This window comes from Cervus elaphus, chromosome 26 (assembly GCF_910594005.1).
Source record: "Cervus elaphus chromosome 26, mCerEla1.1, whole genome shotgun sequence".
NCBI classification, from domain to species: Eukaryota; Metazoa; Chordata; class Mammalia; order Artiodactyla; family Cervidae; genus Cervus; species Cervus elaphus.
This window is the reverse complement of record NC_057840.1, coordinates 47941808-47959687: the sequence shown is the minus strand read 5'-3', so window position 1 is coordinate 47959687 and position 17880 is coordinate 47941808. Positions and strand designations below refer to the sequence as shown.

At 50.9% G+C, this 17880-nt stretch overlaps 1 protein-coding gene across 1 annotated transcript; it reads left to right on the top strand.

The window, feature by feature from the left end:
• The first annotated feature begins 5872 nt into the window (after positions 1 to 5872).
• Positions 5873 to 14347, top strand: TTLL2 (tubulin tyrosine ligase like 2). The gene is made up of 2 exons (XM_043888275.1): positions 5873 to 5896; positions 12746 to 14347. The coding sequence occupies exon 2, from the start codon at positions 12764 to 12766 to the stop codon at positions 14345 to 14347; it is 1584 nt and encodes a 527-aa protein (XP_043744210.1). The 5' UTR covers positions 5873 to 5896; positions 12746 to 12763.
• Positions 14348 to 17880: the final 3533 nt, after the last annotated feature.

The window sequence follows — 17880 nt, the reverse complement described above, 5'->3', positions numbered from 1 at the left end:
TCCCCAGTCACACAATCCTTTCCAGGCCTCCCCCTGCCCCATAATCTGAGTTCATCTCCCATCTCCCTGCTCCTTTAATCGCCTCCCTCCCAGTTCCTGGGCCCAGGCTTCCTGGTTTTCTTTTTCAAATACCAGACTAAAAGTCTGACACATTCATCTACCTGCAAAGTCTGTCTCCATGGCTTCGTCTCAGCTCACGGGCAGGTCTCTGTCCATCCATCTGCGGGGAGGCGACGTTTGCGGACGGAACAGACAGGACACGTTCACGGAAGGTGCTGCGTCCACCACCTCCAGACGCCTGGCCAAGCGTCGGGGGGACCCCACTGTTGGGGGAGAGCCTTGTGGGCTGCAGGGCAGCCCCTCATCCCGGGGACACGGTGGGCCCTCCACAGGGCTGTCACCACTGCCGCGCTGAGTCCGTGACCAGTTACGAGGCTTCCTCATCCCGTCCTTACAGCTGGGGCGGGGGGGAGCACTGGGTTTATCTCTCCTGACCTCTGACCCAGGGGCTCAGCCTGGAGTGGAGCCTGGGCATCCGCATTTTGGAAAGCTCCCCAGTGTTGGACCGTGTGGCTGGGTTTTAAAGTCATGTCATGTCTCTGCTCTTGCAGCGGCTCGCTCACTTAGCTGGCTAACAGCATATGAAGTACATTTCTGAAAAGAATTTCTGGGAGTAAGCACCACTGCTTGTCGTTGTCATTGCAGCTCATGACAAGTGACATCGTGGAATCCCAGTGCCCCCTGGACGCCATGAAAGAACACGACAGTAGTAGCAGCTCCACTGACGTTTAGCCAAACAGCCGAGTGAGGGGCCCATCACCGACGGCACCGCTCGGCCAAGAGCTCCCGGGGGAGACGCCTCGGCCTTCGCTGTCCTCGCGTTTCCTGGTGGCGGCTCAGCCAGGCCCTCCGCGGGTCCACTGACCCTTTCCCTGCCCCGGACCCGCCGCACCCCTCAGCCTCCAGCACCCCCTCCAGGGGCCTGGCCTCCCCTGCAGGCCTCTGCCCCCCAACGCCTGCAGACAGCGCCTGTGACTGCCCAGGACTCTGGGCCCAGCTCCAGGCAGTCACTCACCCGCCCCTGGACAGGCCTCTGTCTCCAGCATCATCTCCCATAGGGAGCACCCCCCCACCCGCCACGCACCCGCCGGCTGCCCTGGCCTAACCCACACCCACCACCGCCTCTGTCAGGCACCGGCCCCGTTGGCCTCACTTCTGGGAAGTCTTCCAGCCCCGCGCTGTCTGTGGCCTCTGGTGGCTCCTGACCCAATGACCATCCTTCAAGAGTCAGACTCACCCGCTGCCTCCTCTACTCATGACCGGCCAGTGCTGACCATTTTTTTTTTTTCAACACCTTAGTCGGGCCTGCTGGACCCTCCGTGAGTCAGTCCTGACTCATCCTTGCCCCCACCCCTTCTCTCCCCAAATTACAATATAAGTTCCCCCAGTATGACATAAACTTATAAATATATTGCATATAAATATCATAATCTCCACACCTCAGCAGTGATCGCTGGCTTTATCAAAATTCCTTTCCTCCCCCTGTGCTCAAAATTCACCTCAGATGCCTTTTTTCAGGCGCACACTTTGAAAACTGCCTTGCTCCTCCCAGGCAGAGACCCTTCCCCAGAGGGTTCAGCGCTTCCTCCCACGCCTCCGGTTTCACCAGTCTGTCTGTCTGTCCCTTCTCTGGCGGGACGGTGGGGATGGGGGCAGATCCCGCAGCGGGAGGAGCCTGGGTCTGCGGCAGCGGTGGGCAGCCCGCCTGTTCCCCTCTCTCCCACGGGGGCTCAGCACCCCGGGCCCGGGGAGGCGGGCAGGAGGGAGGCGCCTGTCTGTCCCCTCTGTCCGTCCAGGCCGGGGAGCAGCGCGCCAGCATCACCTGGACCGCGGAGGCCGGGCGGCTGCACGGCGCCCCCTGGCGGGCAGGGAGGGCACCGACCCGCACCCGAGCTCCCCGAGGGATGCTCCCGCCGCAGGTGACACCAGGCCCACCTCCCTCTGGCTCCAGGATCCGCTTGTTATTTCTGTCAGAACAACCGTCCGACTTTCGTGCAGCGCTCCTTCACCGCTCCTCCCTCATTTCCTTACGAAAAATAAAACAAAAGAGCCACAAGCAGGCTTCCCTCGTGGCTCAGACAGTAAAGAATCTGCCTGCAGTGGAGGCCCAGGTCCTAGCTGACACTCGAGTGAGCGGCCGGAGGAAAGTGAAGATCTGAGGTCTCAACACTGGCATTTTCCAAGCTTTAAACGTCAGGGTGAGGGCGAGGAGCTGGGGGACGTGACCGGGGAGGCTGGCTGAGCGGGGCTGCAGGGTCCAGACAGAGACCGGGTGAGGTGGGATGAGGGCAGGCCGGTTGCTGACTTGGCGGTGATGAGGCTGCTGCTGTCCGTGATCGCAGAGACTGGCGGGACTTTGGAGATGAAGACGGGAGCCCAGTGGCTCAAAGAGGAGTGTAGACGGTGGGGTCTCCAGCTCCGCCCAGAAGTTTTCTCCAGAGAGAAGAGGCCACAGCTCCAGCGTGGCCTCGGGTACAAGGGTCATTATGTCACCAAAATTGGTGACAGCTGCTCACGGGTCATAAGTCAGAAAACAGGCAAGGTTGGTGAAAGGGAAAGTTTGCTTTATTCTGGTTGCTGGAACCCAGGGGGGCGTGTGACTCCTCTCCAAAGGCCAGCTCCCACCGCTAACCCCCCCGACCATCTTGCCGCTGAGGGTCAGTGGGCAAGAGCTTCTAAGGCGGAGTTTCAGGGGTGTATAGATGGAGGGAAGGGGCTACATGCAGCTCTGGCGTCACTGGTGGTCTAACCAGCATCTTGACTATTTTAAGACCAATTAATCTTCAGTTCAGGGCTTCCCTAACGGCTCAGTGGTAAAGAATCTCCCTGCCAAGCATAAGACGTGGGTTCGATCCCTGGGTTGGGAAGATCCCCTGGAGAAGGAAATAACAGCCCCACTCCAGTATTCTTGCCTGGGGAAATCCATGGACAGAGGAGCCTGGCAGGCAGAGTCGGACACAAGTTATCGACTAAACAACAACGACTAAACTACATTATTTAGTCTTGTTAGACTGCTTTTCTTTGCTTCTGCATTTTCTCACTTCTCTGATTAATCTTATTCTTGGCTAAAGTTTTTCCACAGACAAAAGGCCCTGGAGGGCTTGGGGGTGGGGAGGACCATAAGGTTGAAATGATTCTAGATCAAATTCCTCCTGAGAAATTGAGAAAAGCAAGACTAGACAGCAAGGTTAGTGACTCGTCCTGGATCACACAGCTGGCTAACTGAAGAAATGATACTAGAACCTGGTTTCATAACTTATGGTTGAGGATGTTTTTCTACTAAAAGGCACAAGAGTGATAAATAACTCCCAATGCTCCTCAACTGAGATAGATGCTAAGTTTTTAGAACTTTTTATTGAACTGCAACATAAAGACAGAAAAGGTACAATTATATGTGTACAGTTTGGTGAATTTTCACAAACTGAACACACTGATGTAACCAGCACCCAGACCAAGAAACAGACCACCACCAGCGTGGACCCCCAGGGGACTCACTGTTGTCACTTCCTCCAAGGGTGACAGCTCCCAAAACCATAGGCTGATTTTATGTGCTTACTTACACGCGTCTCTCTCAAGTTTTTCTTACAAAAGTATCTTGTTCATGTAAGTTCTTCAACAGTACTTAAGCGATGATGGTAATTAATAACAGTCCATTCTCAATAAATACTTACCATCCTTCCAATGAACCAGGCACTATGCAAGTTTCGATTTTCCATGCATATTAACTGGCAAAGTGTCAGTGGTGTGGTTACTGGTTGGGACGTTCTTTGGCGTCCAGGAAAGACTTCCACATTCCCATAATCATGCTGCTTTCCCTGGCTGCCTCCCTCAGGCTTGGTAGATGGGGTTGTTTTTCTATTGACCACTTGGGGCAAGGGTCTTGGTGATGGAACTTGGTGTAACAAAATAGTGAACATTCTATTGTGGATTCAGAGTTTCCTTGGACTTCGTGAAAATTCTAGATTTTAAACATCATAATGAGTTGGGGCTGGGAAAAGAGGAAGCATTAGGCGCTTCCTCCTGATGCTCTCAGAGGGGAGCGTGTTTAGTAAGACTGTCCGGTCTCAGAGAACAGACCTGTGAGCTTGAGGGTGAGGTTAGCAGATGCTGTAAACAGTGGATGCCTGTGAGGTCCACATAACTGATGACAGAAAGCCTCAAAGGCTTTGGTGTGGAGCCGGGCAGAAGGCTCCATGATCCAGGCAGATCAGCCCTGCCCTGGAGCGTGGACGCCCCTTGGAGGCGGTTTTGCATGTGGGCAGTGACCAGCAGGCACTCACTGGAAGCCTCTCTATGCGTGAGGAGGCCCAGGTTCCCCTGGTGAACTCAAGCCGTGGAGAAAACTGAGCCCATTGAGAAATGATCAAAAGGAGGCTGAACGTCGAAAAGACAGTTGGGAGAAACGCGTTTTCTCATTTTGGAAAAGGACATCATTGTCATCAGATAAGTGCCCCCTGCATTTTCCTTGCTGTTCATGGGCCCTTAGCAACCGCCTCTCATCGGGACCATCACCTCCTTTCCCAGCCCCGGCACCCATCGGGGCACCCAGCTTGGAACTCTGGAAGCTCAAGCGACCATCTCAAGCTGAATGGAACATCTACAGCTGTTGATCAGACTCAGACAATTCAGGTCCAGACGCCTCCACTCCAGCCTGGAGGCCTCCCCCGGCGTGCGTGTCCCTGACATCCTCCCAGACCTGCCGTTTGACTGCTGTGCCTGAAGACAGTCAGCGGCGGAAGGACTTGATTACTCTTGGTTTTTAGAAAATTTACTAGGTGGGTGGCCGGAGGACAGCAATGAATAATTAACAGGTTAATACGACAAACCGAAAAAGAAAGATGCCTTCTAGGCTCCATACAAGGAATGATTTTATTCTTGATTTGCTAACTAGAAAATCTGCAGTGATTCCCTTTTGTTTGACACCACTCAGCCGGCATCTTTGGCTGCTGGGCTGTGCGGCTTTTATATAGTTACGTGAAGCAGTTTATTGGTCCCGAGTGGTTATAACCGTGCCTGTAATGAGGTAGGTGATGGGGAAACATTACACATTAATCAGTGAGCGATAGCGCGCTGGAACCTGAAGGGGCTGAGTACAAAGTTTCTGTGTGAGGCCCCGGCTTCGAGACGGCTCTCTTGGGTTGGGTTGAGGCCTATAGTCCACAGGCCTGGCCCACAGGCCCCAGAAGACGGGGTGAGATTCTGGGGTAGCCTTCCTGGAGGGTGCATCCACCCGGCATCTGCTGTGGCTTCAGTGGATAAAAAATGTTCACTTTGGAAATGCAGATGTTTTATGTAGAAATAATATTTATTGTGGTCCCACTAAAGTAAAGCCCAGGAGATCCCCAGGGGCTCACCAGAGGAGCCCACCACCTCTTCTCCGAGGCCTCAGGAGTGTCGTCAATGGGACCACTCAGCCTCGGCCTGTGTGGTCTCCTGAAGGGAGGGAAGCCCAGGGCCCACACCCTGACGGGCCCCCAGGGTTTGTGAGGAGAGCAGGCCGCATCACTGGTGACCCGCACACCTGCATCTGGTCCTGCCCTTCTCAGCTGGTCTCTGCAGTTGCCGAGGGAAGGCCCCAAACCCACCCCCGGATCAGGGCCTGACAACGCAGCGTTCCGTTCCCGCTTGGTGCCCTGCGTTTACACCCAGCCGGCTCAGGGACCATCGCAGCCACGCCTGGACATCGCACTCACACTTGGACACCGCACCCCCGCCTGGACACTGCACCCCCGCCTGGACATCGCAGCCACGCCTGGACATCGCAGCCACGCCTGGACATCGCAGCCACGCCTGGGGGGAGGCCTCTAAGGCTCTGGGTCCAGGGCCACTAGGATCGGTGAGCAGACGTCCTCTCCTGTGGGCATAGCAGGCAGGTTCGATACTGTCTGAGCCACCAGCGAAGCCTGGGACCATGGCAGAGTTTTCATTTCCAGCCTGGCCCCTTCCACCAGCGTTTATGAACCGCGAACACGTGCTCGGGAGGCTGGGTGCAAGAGGTGTTTGGAAGTGGCCTTTGCCTTCAGGAAACTGAAGGATTTAATGATAAAATAGACTTCCTTACAATTAACACCAAAAATGGCACATGGATTCTGTTTGAGAATAATGAAATTGTTCTGGGTTTAAACAATGCCAACTTTTTCCTGAAAAGAACATGTATGTATGTAGTACATAGGAACTCTTTTTACAAAGTTATTATTGAAGTTTAGTTGATTTACAATATTAGTTTCAAGTGTAACAAGGAATTCTTAAGTTGGCTGACTTAAAATATAGGACAAATCAGGGACTTGCCTGGTGATGCAGTGGTTAAGCCTTCACCTTCCAACACAGAGGTGGGGGTTCAGTCCCTGGTTGGGGAGTTAAAATCCTACATGCCTCATGGCCAGAGTATGGCCAGAAAACCAAAATGTAAAAGAGAAGCAATATTGTAACAAATTCGATAAAGACTTTAAAAAATAGAGCAAGTAATACATAGGTAATATTTTTCATGTGAGAGGCACTCTGTGTTTCTATAAACTATAAACCACGACTGAAATCTATAGATTATGCATCAGGAAAGGGGGATAAATAGGATGGTGACGTCTCTAAGACAAACGGCTGAGGTTGATTCATCCCCATAAGCTGGCTTCACCATCTAGAAAAATTATGCTGGAACCTCCCGCTACTGCTGGCTCCCATTCAATAAAAATGGAAAATTTTTTAAAGTTTAAACAATTAACTTCTCAATTTGCAAATCGCTGTGTTAAGCCGTGTGAAATATCATCTGTGGGTACAAATTCTACATTCACAACAAGATGGCATTTTAAAATATACTTACACTGTGACTGAAGGTAATGCTATTAATAATAAGAAAAAAAAAGGAAATCACATTTTCACAAGAGACGCATAAAAATAAAGGCTTTGTAAAGGAAATCTCCAGTACTTCCCAAAAAAGGCGGGGAAAATATTTTTGGATTTAACTTTTCAAATTGAAATATCAAGGCCTTTCTGTAGAAACATACAGTTTCATGACTTGTATCTTGTGCACATACACGCTGTAAACAGGCTCGTAGGCCGCATCCGCTGACCGACGTTTCTTATGGAACCAGCCCCCACTTAGGTGGACTCTGTGCTGCGTCTGAATCAGGGTCACCTGAGAAGGTCCTTCTCCCGGCCCCCACACCTTTCCTCTCTCAGTTCATTGGCGAATGAAGGGCAAGGTGTTAATTAGATGGTTTAATACTTCAGTGGGATCCTGTTCCCGTGGAAGATGCCCCAGGGCAATTTGTCTTTTAAGCAGTGGAAGTGCCAAAAAATAAAGTGTGAATTAAAAAAATAAAAGAACTAACTCCCAGTTCTTCTCTGAGGGTCTAGTTTGGAAGGAAATGTGAGAACTGGCAGTCTGACAGGCCCTGGGGGCCAGCCCCACCCAGGAATGCATGTGCAGAGATTGGTCTTTCGGGAGAAGCAGTGGGCCCACAGGGGCATCCCAGGAGCCGGGATTCCAGTGATGACAGAAGTGCTGTCTGACTGATTCCCTTCCCCAGAACCCGTGTGCTCTGAGGTATCATCAAGGTCTGGGAAAGAGAAACTTCCTTCATGGCCAGGACTGTGTGTGACCGGGGCTGAAAGTGAAAGTCGCTCAGTCATGCCTGACTCTTTGCGACCCCATGGACTATACAGTCCGTGGAATTCTCCAGGACAGAATACTGGAGTGGGCAGCCTTTCCCTTCTCCAGGGGCTCTTACCAACCCAGGGATAGAACCCAGGTCTCCCGCATTGGAGGTGGATTCTTTACCAGCTGAGCCACCAGGAAAGCCCAAGAATCCTGGAGTGGGTAGCCTGTCCCTTCTCCAGGGGATCTTCCTGACCCAGGAATCAGGCCGGGTTCTCCTGCATTGCGGGCAGATTCTTTACCAGCTGAGCTATGACGTCATGAGACTAATTATGCTCATGACCTCCTCTGTGTCTGGAATTGTCTTGCTCCTGGACCAGCTCCTGCTCTGATGAAGTCAGCGTGTTACCTCCCACGGAAGACATGGAATGCGGCATGTCTGAAACATCGGTCTTGGGTAGCCCGTTCCAAGGTTCCCTAGGCTTTGACGCACTCCACTTCACACAGCTGAGTTCGAGGCTGGTCCTGGCCCTGTGTGCTGGATCGTCCATCTGGATGAGGGCTCTCATCTCAGGAACCATGCAGAGTGTTCATTCACCGCAGCAGCGTTGGGCACACACAGGATGCTGGCCCTGGCTGCTGCAGGGTCTGCAGAGCTCACAGCTCCCCAGAGCTGAGGGGGCTCCTGCCTGCCGCCTCCTCCAGGGACAGAGACCCGCCCCTGGCCTCCATCCTCGGGGCGGGGGACCCCTCTCCTTGGGGGTGCTGGCTTGGGAGCATTCCAGGAGGTACCAGTTTCCAAGGGACTCTCTACGACCCACGTCCCTCCTCCCACAGAAGGGCTTCAGAGTTTGTCTCCAGCCTGTTTTTCTTTTTTAAATTAGAGTCTAGTTGACATACAGTGTTGCATTCATTTCAGGTGTACAGAGAAGTGACTCAGTTATATACGCACATATATATATCTCCATCCTTTTTTAGATTCTTTTCCCATACAGGTCATTGCAGAATATTGAGTAGAGTCCCCTGAGCTGAACAGAAAGTCCTTATCAGTTGTTTCTTTTATATATATGTCTCTGTTTTCTACATCTGTGACTACTTCTGTTTTGTAAATAAGTCCCTTTGCACCATCTTATTTAGATTCCACATATAAATGACATTATATGGTATTTGTCTTCCTTTTTCTGGATTATTTCACCGAGTGTGCCAGTCTCTGGGCCTGCCTATGTTACTGCAAAAAGCATGATTCAGTCCTTTCGCATGGATACGCTCTCCTGTGTATATGTCCCACATCTTTGTCCTTTGATGGACGTCTAGGTTGCTTTCATGCCTTGGCTATTATGGTATTGCAAGGAATTTTGGGGGTGCATGTACCTTTTCAAGTTGTGGTTTTCTCTGGAGCTCTGCCCAGGAGTGGCATTGCGAGATCATATGGTCACCCTGTATTTAGTGTTTTAAGGAACCTCAGTACTGTTCTCCACAGTGGTTACAACAGTTTGCATTCCCACCAACACAGTCCTTTTCTCCAAACACTCCCTCTCCACCTTTTATTGTTTGTAGATTCTTTGATGATGGTCCAACCTATTTTTAATCCCTACACATAACCTCTACACATATTTTTCTTAATTGAACTGTTTGCTGTCATCAGTACCTGTGAGAACACGGCAGGATAAACACATTTCAAGTAGCTCCAGAAGGACTTTTATTCAGGAGAAAAAGCTCAAATATGCATTTGGTTTCTCAGTGAAATTTTAATAAGAAAGTGGATACTTGATTGAAACGAGGTCCAAGGGCAGTGTGTGTACCGCCCAGCAGCCTGCCAGGATTTGGCCTCCTTAGACTTCGTTCCCCCCCCCAACCACCCACCCCAGGATGAGCCATGGCCTCCTGGGCTCCGCGGTGGGAGCAGACCCAGGCCAGCAGAGCTGCTTGGGAGCAGCGTTTCCCGTTTCTGTTCTCCTCCGGCTTCTCTGACCGCCACCTGCACAGGCTGGGGAAGGCTGGCTCCAGCCTCTGAGCCCTGATTCCAGGTGAAGCGGGCTCTGGTAGAGCACACCTTCTTCTCTCGAGCCTCCGAGAGGTTTACTCCCAAGGTGGGAGAAGGCGGAGGCGGCCAGAACCTGGACACCAGTCCAGCTGGTTCGTCCGACTCGGCATTTCTTACACTGCTTTTGTGAAATGCTACCATTAGCACGTCACACACACCTGAAGAGGGGATCCTGTTCAATCATGGCAACTTTCTTGCAGACAGAGATAAGCATTTTTAACTTTGTTTAATCAGCTTCCATCATTATTTGAGCCAGCCTCACCCAGCCCTTATTTCCACCCTCACACCTGCCATGCACACACACAAATGTACACACTCACAAATGTACACACACTCACACACACACACACACACATGGCTTGAAATACGTGTTAATACCACTGAACACAGTTTGAAAACATCACGGTCAATTGCAAAGACAGAATTCTGTACCAGCCACGACAGATCTATAAATTCTATAATTTATAAATATATATTTATATTTATAAAATTTTTTTAAATTTTATAAATTTTATAAATTTATAACTATAATTATAATCATAAATTTAAATTTTATAAAATTTTATGAAATATTTATAAAAAATCTATAAATACGTTCCAGGTCAAAGCAGTAATGACGCTGAAGGGGCACTCATTTTGTTGATTCTGCTCTGTTCATAACTCTTTCGGACCCTTGTGTGGAAGCCCTTCCTAGCCCACTGGCAGCCTTGATAGCAGAGGCGACCCACACCCTACAGGTGGCTTCAGTTCAGAAACAAGGTCGCTTGGCAACAAGTATCTCCCTTCCTCCTCGACAACTTCTCGCAGCTTCAAATATGGAGAAGGTGGGTGAGCAAGTCGAGTCTCCCCGCCCCCTCCCTTTCATCCTTCCTTCCTTCCCTCCCTCCCTTTCTTCCATTCTTCTTTTTTCCCTTCTTTTGTTGATGAAAATTCAATTAACCATCAAGTTAGGAAGAAGAAAAAAGGGAATTTTATTGGAGCCAAATTGAGGATTATAACCCAGGAAGTAGAGGCTCAGAATGCTCGGAGAACCGTCCCAACCGCTAGAAGTCAAAGGCACAGTCATGTATATTTGAGACAAGAAATTGTACATCAAGATAACACACTGCTACATTACATAAAGTTCACCAAGGATCCATAGTCCAAGTAAACACATACAGAGTAAACAGCAAGTCTCCATGACCCTCGACAGAGCTGGGAAAACACTCTACTTTTATGAAGTTTTATTGCTAATGTCAGAAGAAAGAAAAAACTTGACCTTTATGGTTGCCCAGGCCCTCCTGTCTTTGAGGAGCTCTGGTTAACATGTAATGAGATGCACATGGCCCTAACACACACATACATACAGAATTTTATGTTTAATTTTTTTCTTGTCCTGCCTTAAAATAATAAATTTCATTTTATCACTTTCTTCCTTCTTTCCTTCTTCCCTTCCTTCCTTCCTTTCTTGTCCAGACTGGACACCCTGAAAATACAGCGTGTGTCACATTTACTCCTGCTCCATCAATTGGAATCTCCCGAACACCACAGAATTTCCATCAAATAAATTATTTATGTCACTTTACGTGGTTAATTATGCATGAATGATACAAATATGGTCAAAGAAACAGTCAAAGTGGCCTGAACTTGGAATTTTTGATGAGCACAGAGGACTTTGGAATACTGACATTTTCTCCCAGAGGCTATGACTATTTTCACCTTTTTTCTAGGTCATACCAAAGCCTCAAGCTTTATCGTCAGTTTTGGTTTTTCTCACAAATGTTCCTGTTTTCTTTCTTTGAAAGCTCAGAAAAATGTTGAATCTGCACTTTCTGTTTCTCTTGTAAAATGTGAGGTGCAATCCTCAGACAACCATTGCGATCACAGAATGAGTTTTTAAAAACTCCAATGTTCTTCCTCAACTCTTTCTTGCAAATGAGCTGATATTTGAACAAACTGGGGCCTCTGAAACACCTCCAGGCCCTGGGACCATGAGGTGGGCCCTAGGAGATAGTCACAGGGGCCCGGCCCGAGTTCTTGAAACTTCTCAGGCCAACCAGACCCTGGCTAATCTCGTAACACCACGGTTCCCAGCTTTTTACACATGCTCGGATTCACTTAACTGTAGAAACGTGGCCATTTTTGCTCTGAACAGTGCTCACGTTGTAGCCAACAGGGTCCACTGCGGCTCAGTGGAAGTGTGGCGGGGTCCCTGCCGGCACGTTTAGCTCATTCTTATAGAAGGAGGTGCGCCGGTGAGCTCCGAGGAGAAGAGCATGGGGACACGTGGGTCTGGGTCTCTAGGCAGCAATGATGGGCATGTTTGTGCAGAGGCAAGAGTCCATGAGACCGGATAACGTCTGGGAGGGTACAGACCACAGGTGACCTCCGGACTTGGACTCCTAGATGAAATCTCCACCAGGTCGCCATCTGTCCACCCAACCTCTTTTCTAACAATATATTTTATTTTTTTTAGTTGAAGTATAGTTGCTTTACTTCCTTCTTTGAAGTTGGGGCTTCCCTCATAGCTCAGTTGGTAAAGAATCCGCCTGCCATGCAGGAGACCCCAGGTCAATTTCTGGGTTGGGAAGGTCCACTGGAGAAGGGATAGGCCTCCCACTCCAGTATTCTTGGGCTTCCCTGGGGGCTCAGCTGGTGAAGAATCTGCCTGCAATGCAGGAGACCCCGGTTTGATCCCTGGGTTGGGAAGATCCCCTGGAGAAGGGAAAGGCCACCCACTCCAGTGTTCTGGCCTGGAGAATTCCATGGACTGTACAGTCAGAGACGACTGAGTGACTTTCACTTCACTTCATAGTTGCTTTGCAATGTTGAGTTAGTTTCTGCCACACGGCAAAGTGACTCAGTTAGGTGTGTTATGCGAGTCACTTCAGTCGTGTCCGACTCTTTGCAAGTCCATGGACTGTAGCCCGCCAGGCTCCTCTGTCCCTGGGATTCTCCAGGCCAGAGTGCTGGAGGGGGCGCCACTTATGTATGTTTGTTAATCGCAAACTCCCTCTCCATCCCTTCCATTATTCTCTTCCTCTAACACTTTTCTGATCATCCATTTCTAGAAAAGAAAACCATATCTGATGGCGGAAGATGAGCCTCCAGGGGCCAGTCTGAAGCCCCTGGTGTTCCGGGTGGACGAGACCACCCCCGAGGTGGTGCAGAGTGTCCTCCTGGAGCGCGGCTGGAGCAAGTTTGACCAGCACGATCGGAACGTGGAGGACTGGAACCTCTACTGGAGGACCTCCTCCTTCCGGATGGCCGAGCACGCCAACGTCAAGCCCTGGCAGTGCCTGAACCACCACCCGGGCACCACCAGGCTCACCAGGAAGGACCTCCTGGCCAAACACCTGCAGCACATGGGGCGTCTGTACGGCACCCCACTGTACGCGTTCCTCCCCCCCACGTTTGTCATGCCCAGCGACTACAGCAAGTTCGTGGCCGAGTACTTCAAGGAGAAGCAGGCGTTGGATGCCAAGCTCAGCTACTGGATTTGCAAGCCTGCAGAGCTCTCTCGAGGGCGAGGAATCATCATTTTCAGTGACATTAAAAACCTGGTCTTTGCTGACACATGCATCATACAGAAATACATCTGCAACCCTCTACTTGTCGGGAGATACAAGTGTGACCTCCGCGTCTACGTGTGTGTCACTGACTTCAAGCCGTTGACCATCTACATCTATCAGGAAGGGCTGGTGCGCTTTGCCACAGAGAAGTTTGACCTCGGTGATCTGGAGAACAGCTACGCCCACTTGACCAACAGCAGCATCAACAGGTCCGGGGCCTCGTATGAGAAGATCAAAGAGGTGGTGGGCAGCGGCTGCAAGTGGACCCTCAGCCGCTTCTTCTCCTACCTGCGGAGCTGGGACGTGGACGACCTGCTCCTCTGGCAGAAAATCAACCGCGTGGTGATCCTCACTGTGCTGGCCATCGCACCTTCCGTGCCCTTCGCGGCCAACTGCTTTGAGCTCTTCGGATTTGACATCCTCATCGATGACAACTTGAAGCCGTGGCTGTTGGAGGTCAACTACAGCCCGGGCCTGTCCCTCGACTGCTCGGCAGACGTGTCCGTGAAGAGGAGGCTCATCCATGACACCGTCGAGCTGATTCACTTGCACAGTCTCAGAAACGAGAGTAAGGAGAGCTGTGGGGCTGCAAATGCAAGTCCCGGCGTCTCCCTTGCTGAGAAAGACAGAGGTCGGGGCAGCGACCTTCCTTACGAGTCCTTCTCACAACTCAGGAGCAGAAGAGCGTTCAGTAAGGATGAAACTCCAGTGAAGAAAGCGGTCACGACGTGCCCTGAAAACCGGCACACCTGCCAGCCCCGAGAAGCACTGAGCAGGCAGAAGGAGGTACACCCATCGACGCGGGAGCCTCCCAAAGCCAAGCCGAAGGCCGGGGCCAGGCACCCGGCCCTCAAGACGCTCATCCCCTGCGTGTCGCTCATCCAGCCCCACGGCCGGGAGAAGGGCCTCTCCCCACACGTCCAGCCGGACAGCAGCTGGGTGCCCGGCCCCCAGGCAGGCAACTTTGTTCTCATTTTTCCTTTCAACGAAGCAACTTTTGGAGCATCTAGGAATGGACTCAATGTCAGGAGGATAATTCAAGAGCTCCAGAAACTAACGCATAAGCAATGTTCTCAAGTGGCAGAAAAGAAAATAACATGACTTCTTGAAAACCAGGAATTCCTCTGCCAGGGAAGGCAGGTGGTTCTGTCCCCACCTCAGTTACTTCCCTGGGATGAGAGCTGTCGATTTGTACATAAATATAAAAACTCACAGTAGAGCATGCTCGGGTGTGGTTCTGTTCCGTCACATCACCCGTCTCTTTGCTCAAATCTCTAAGAACCACACGACCCTTACCTGTACTTAGAAATGCCTTATTACAGTTATACTGTGTGTTTTTAACATGAAAAAGATTATATTTAAAAACATTCTTAGGTGAAAACAGTATAAGAAAGGCCAACGGTTAGCTTTTTCTTTTTTAATAGACCATATTTTGTTCACCATTAATCTTTTGTTCACAATTAACCTTGTTAATGATCAAACATTTGTCTAAAATGAGTTACTGAAAGCTTCCCCACAAACAGTCAAATGACTATGGTCTTTATGGATCCTCAGTCCTAAATCAGACACTGTACCAAATAGCTTCCCACCGGGGACATCCATCAGCCATATTTGGAAAGTGTCCCCTCTCTGCTGGCTTTATCACTATTAGATTACCCTCCAGCCCTGCAAAGTCCAAAACTTCCAAATTAGGCAAGTTACCATTCCTGCCAGATAGGAGAGACATAAAGCTCCAGTATTTATTGTAAACGCCTTGCTGAGAAGCCAGACAGATCTTGTGCTGTATGATTCCATTTACATGAAATGCCCAGAGTTGGTAAATCCACAGAAATAGAAAGTAGGTTGGTGGTTTCCAGGAGTTGGTGTGGGTGGGGAATGACAGTTAAATGGCAGGGTTTCCTTTTGGGACAAAAATTTCTGGAAGTAGAGTGGTGATGGTTGCACAACATGTATAAATGTTTAGGACCAGATAAATGTGCTAAATGTCACTAACTGTAAATTTCATCTTGTGCTTGTTTTACCACAATAAAAAACAGTTAAAGCAGGAAAAAAAAAAAAAGACAAGATTAAATTATTGAGAATTGGAATGCATAGCACGTGATGCAAGTATAAATAGCCAAATGCAAGGAAGTAAGGACTTGGGACTATCCTGGCAGGCCAGCAATTAAGACTCCACACTACCAGTGCAGGGGACACAGATTCGATATCTGGTCAGGAAACTAAGATTCCACATGCCTCGCAGCTGGGCTTAAATAAAAAGGAAGTGAGTAGCATCCATTTCAAGATAATGATTACTTCCTGTTTTGGGTGCACATGGAGGGGCTTTTGAAATGACCAATAACATTTTATTACTTGACCTGGATGGTTCAGAGGAAAAAAAAGGGGAAATTTTACAGCAGGTTTAGTCCCGACACTGCAATGCATCTCTTATTCGTTGCCTGTTTTCAGGCATCTATACCTTATTGCTCCCCTCCTTGTTCCAGGAAAGGCTGGAAGGAGTCAAGAAGATAAGTGCATCAAGGTGGTTTTGAGCTTACCTGTCAGTCAGGCTTCCCAGGTGGTGCTAGTGGTAAAGAACGCCCCCCCCCCCCACCAGCCAATGCAGGAGATATGAGAGACAAGGGTTCAATCCCTGAGTCAAGAAGATACCCTGGAGAAGGGAATGGCTACCCACTCCAGTATTCTTGCCTAGAGAATCCCATGGACAGAGGAGCCTGGCGGGCTGCAGTCCATAGGGTCACAGAGTCAGACATGACTGAAGTGACTTAGCATTCCTCAGCCAGGCTCCTACATTACATCTGGCAAATAAAGACAGGAGCCTTTTCCACAGATGCCCAGGTCATCTGATGAGACCAAACCATGCAACACCCATCACTCAAGAACCAGAGATAAGATCTCAGTCTCCCTCAGTGTTTGAAATGCTGGCTTCTTTATTACAAGCCAGGTTTTAACGATTCTTTAGACGTGAACGTGAATCTTACACAGGTGAGCAGAGCATGTGTTATTAAGGAAAGATGCTCTTGTTTGTGCATTTGGAGTTTTTCGGGCTAGAATAGCCTTGGGCCATCCAAAAATCCCAAACCTGGGCTGTACCTGTCTTATAGTAAAGGGTAGGCCAATTAAACTGAAATAATAACAGACTAAGAATTTCAAAAGAGATAGGAAACGTTTTTGCTAATTTCCTAGAATTAGCATCAGGAGTACCGATGTGGGGTGGGGTGGGGGGTGGGGTATGTGGAGGAAAGAGCCCAGACAGCATCTTGCTGAAGTGGAACAGCAAAGCCCCAAGTTGGGAAACCGAGGAGTTCTCTAGAAATACTTGGGCCTCTACTCCCCAAGGAGGGGAGGAGGCGAGTATTTCCCTGTTCCTCCACGAGGGACATCTGCAAACCTTGAGCAGAGCGTGTACATTGGGCAGGGGAGCCCCTGAGAGGTGGGAAGGAGGCAGCCCACCAAGGACCCAGGAAACCCGGGGCGGGATGTCGGGGGTTCTTTTTGGCCTCATCCCCTCAAAACGACACTCCAAAGGAGCAGGCAGCCCAGAGAGGGAAGTGGACGCGGACCGAGGAGGCCCAGGCCTGCTCTCCAACCCGGGGACTGGTGACTGAGCAATTGCAAAAACTGTCAGTTAGAGAGTCTGGGAAACGGCCTGGGATCTTTGGTTCTGAGAGACCTCCAGGGCCTGGAAGTGTCTTACAGCTGAAAGGGAAGGTTCTTCTTTCGTTTCAAAACTGGATTGACTTGGGCTTAGAGGGAACCAGCAGAGAGGGAACAGGAAATCAGGATCAGAATCTTCTAGAAGGAATGAGGAACGAAGGGGTTTGTTCCTGTGACACAGAGGTCACTCTGGGCTGCGTGGGAGGCCCACCTGCCGGACTTCCCCGAGCAGAGTGGACAGATCCCGCATCACCTCTGCAGGCACGCTCCCGCCGCCTCTGGACCACAGGTGGGGAGGCCGTGGGGGCCCAGGGGTCAGGGCCCCAGGCCCGGGGCATGGACAATTGACCACTGCTGTCCCCGTGGCCACGCGGCGCCCTCTGCCAGCCTGTCTCCTCATGCCTTGCCTCTTCCTTGTTCCCAGCCCACCGTCCACCTGCAGGCTGGCTGCTGACACAGTGGCCGTGGAGGCGGGGAAGGATGCTGGACTGGGCTTCTCAGCTCCCCGCGGGGAGGACCAGTCCGGGAGGTGTTAGCAGAGCCACCCCGCCCCGCGCCCCCCTCCTGAGATAGGAGAAGCTGATGTCCCGCCGGAACAGGAAACAGTTGAAGTGCCCGTCATCAGCCCTCCACCCTTCCCTGGAATCCATCGGGGGACGGCAGCAGGACAGTGTATTGGGCCGTGTAAGTGACGCAGACTCAGCTGGGCTCAGGGCAGGCACCTGTGGGTTCTCATCAGTGCGGGGAGAGGCCTCGGGCAGAGGGGCGGGGCTCCGTGTTCCCGGCAGGGCTCCGCCCTCCGCGGACGTGGAGGGCGGACCCAGGAGTCCTTCCAGGCCCAGGGCGGCCGCGCTGGGCTCGGAAGGACAGCAGAGGTGACCCGGGTGAAGATGCGGCAGGTCCCGAGGGAGGGGACTGTCCCTGGGTGGCGTGCGGGGTGCTCAGGGTGGGCTGCGGTGAGCGAGGAGGGAGGAGCC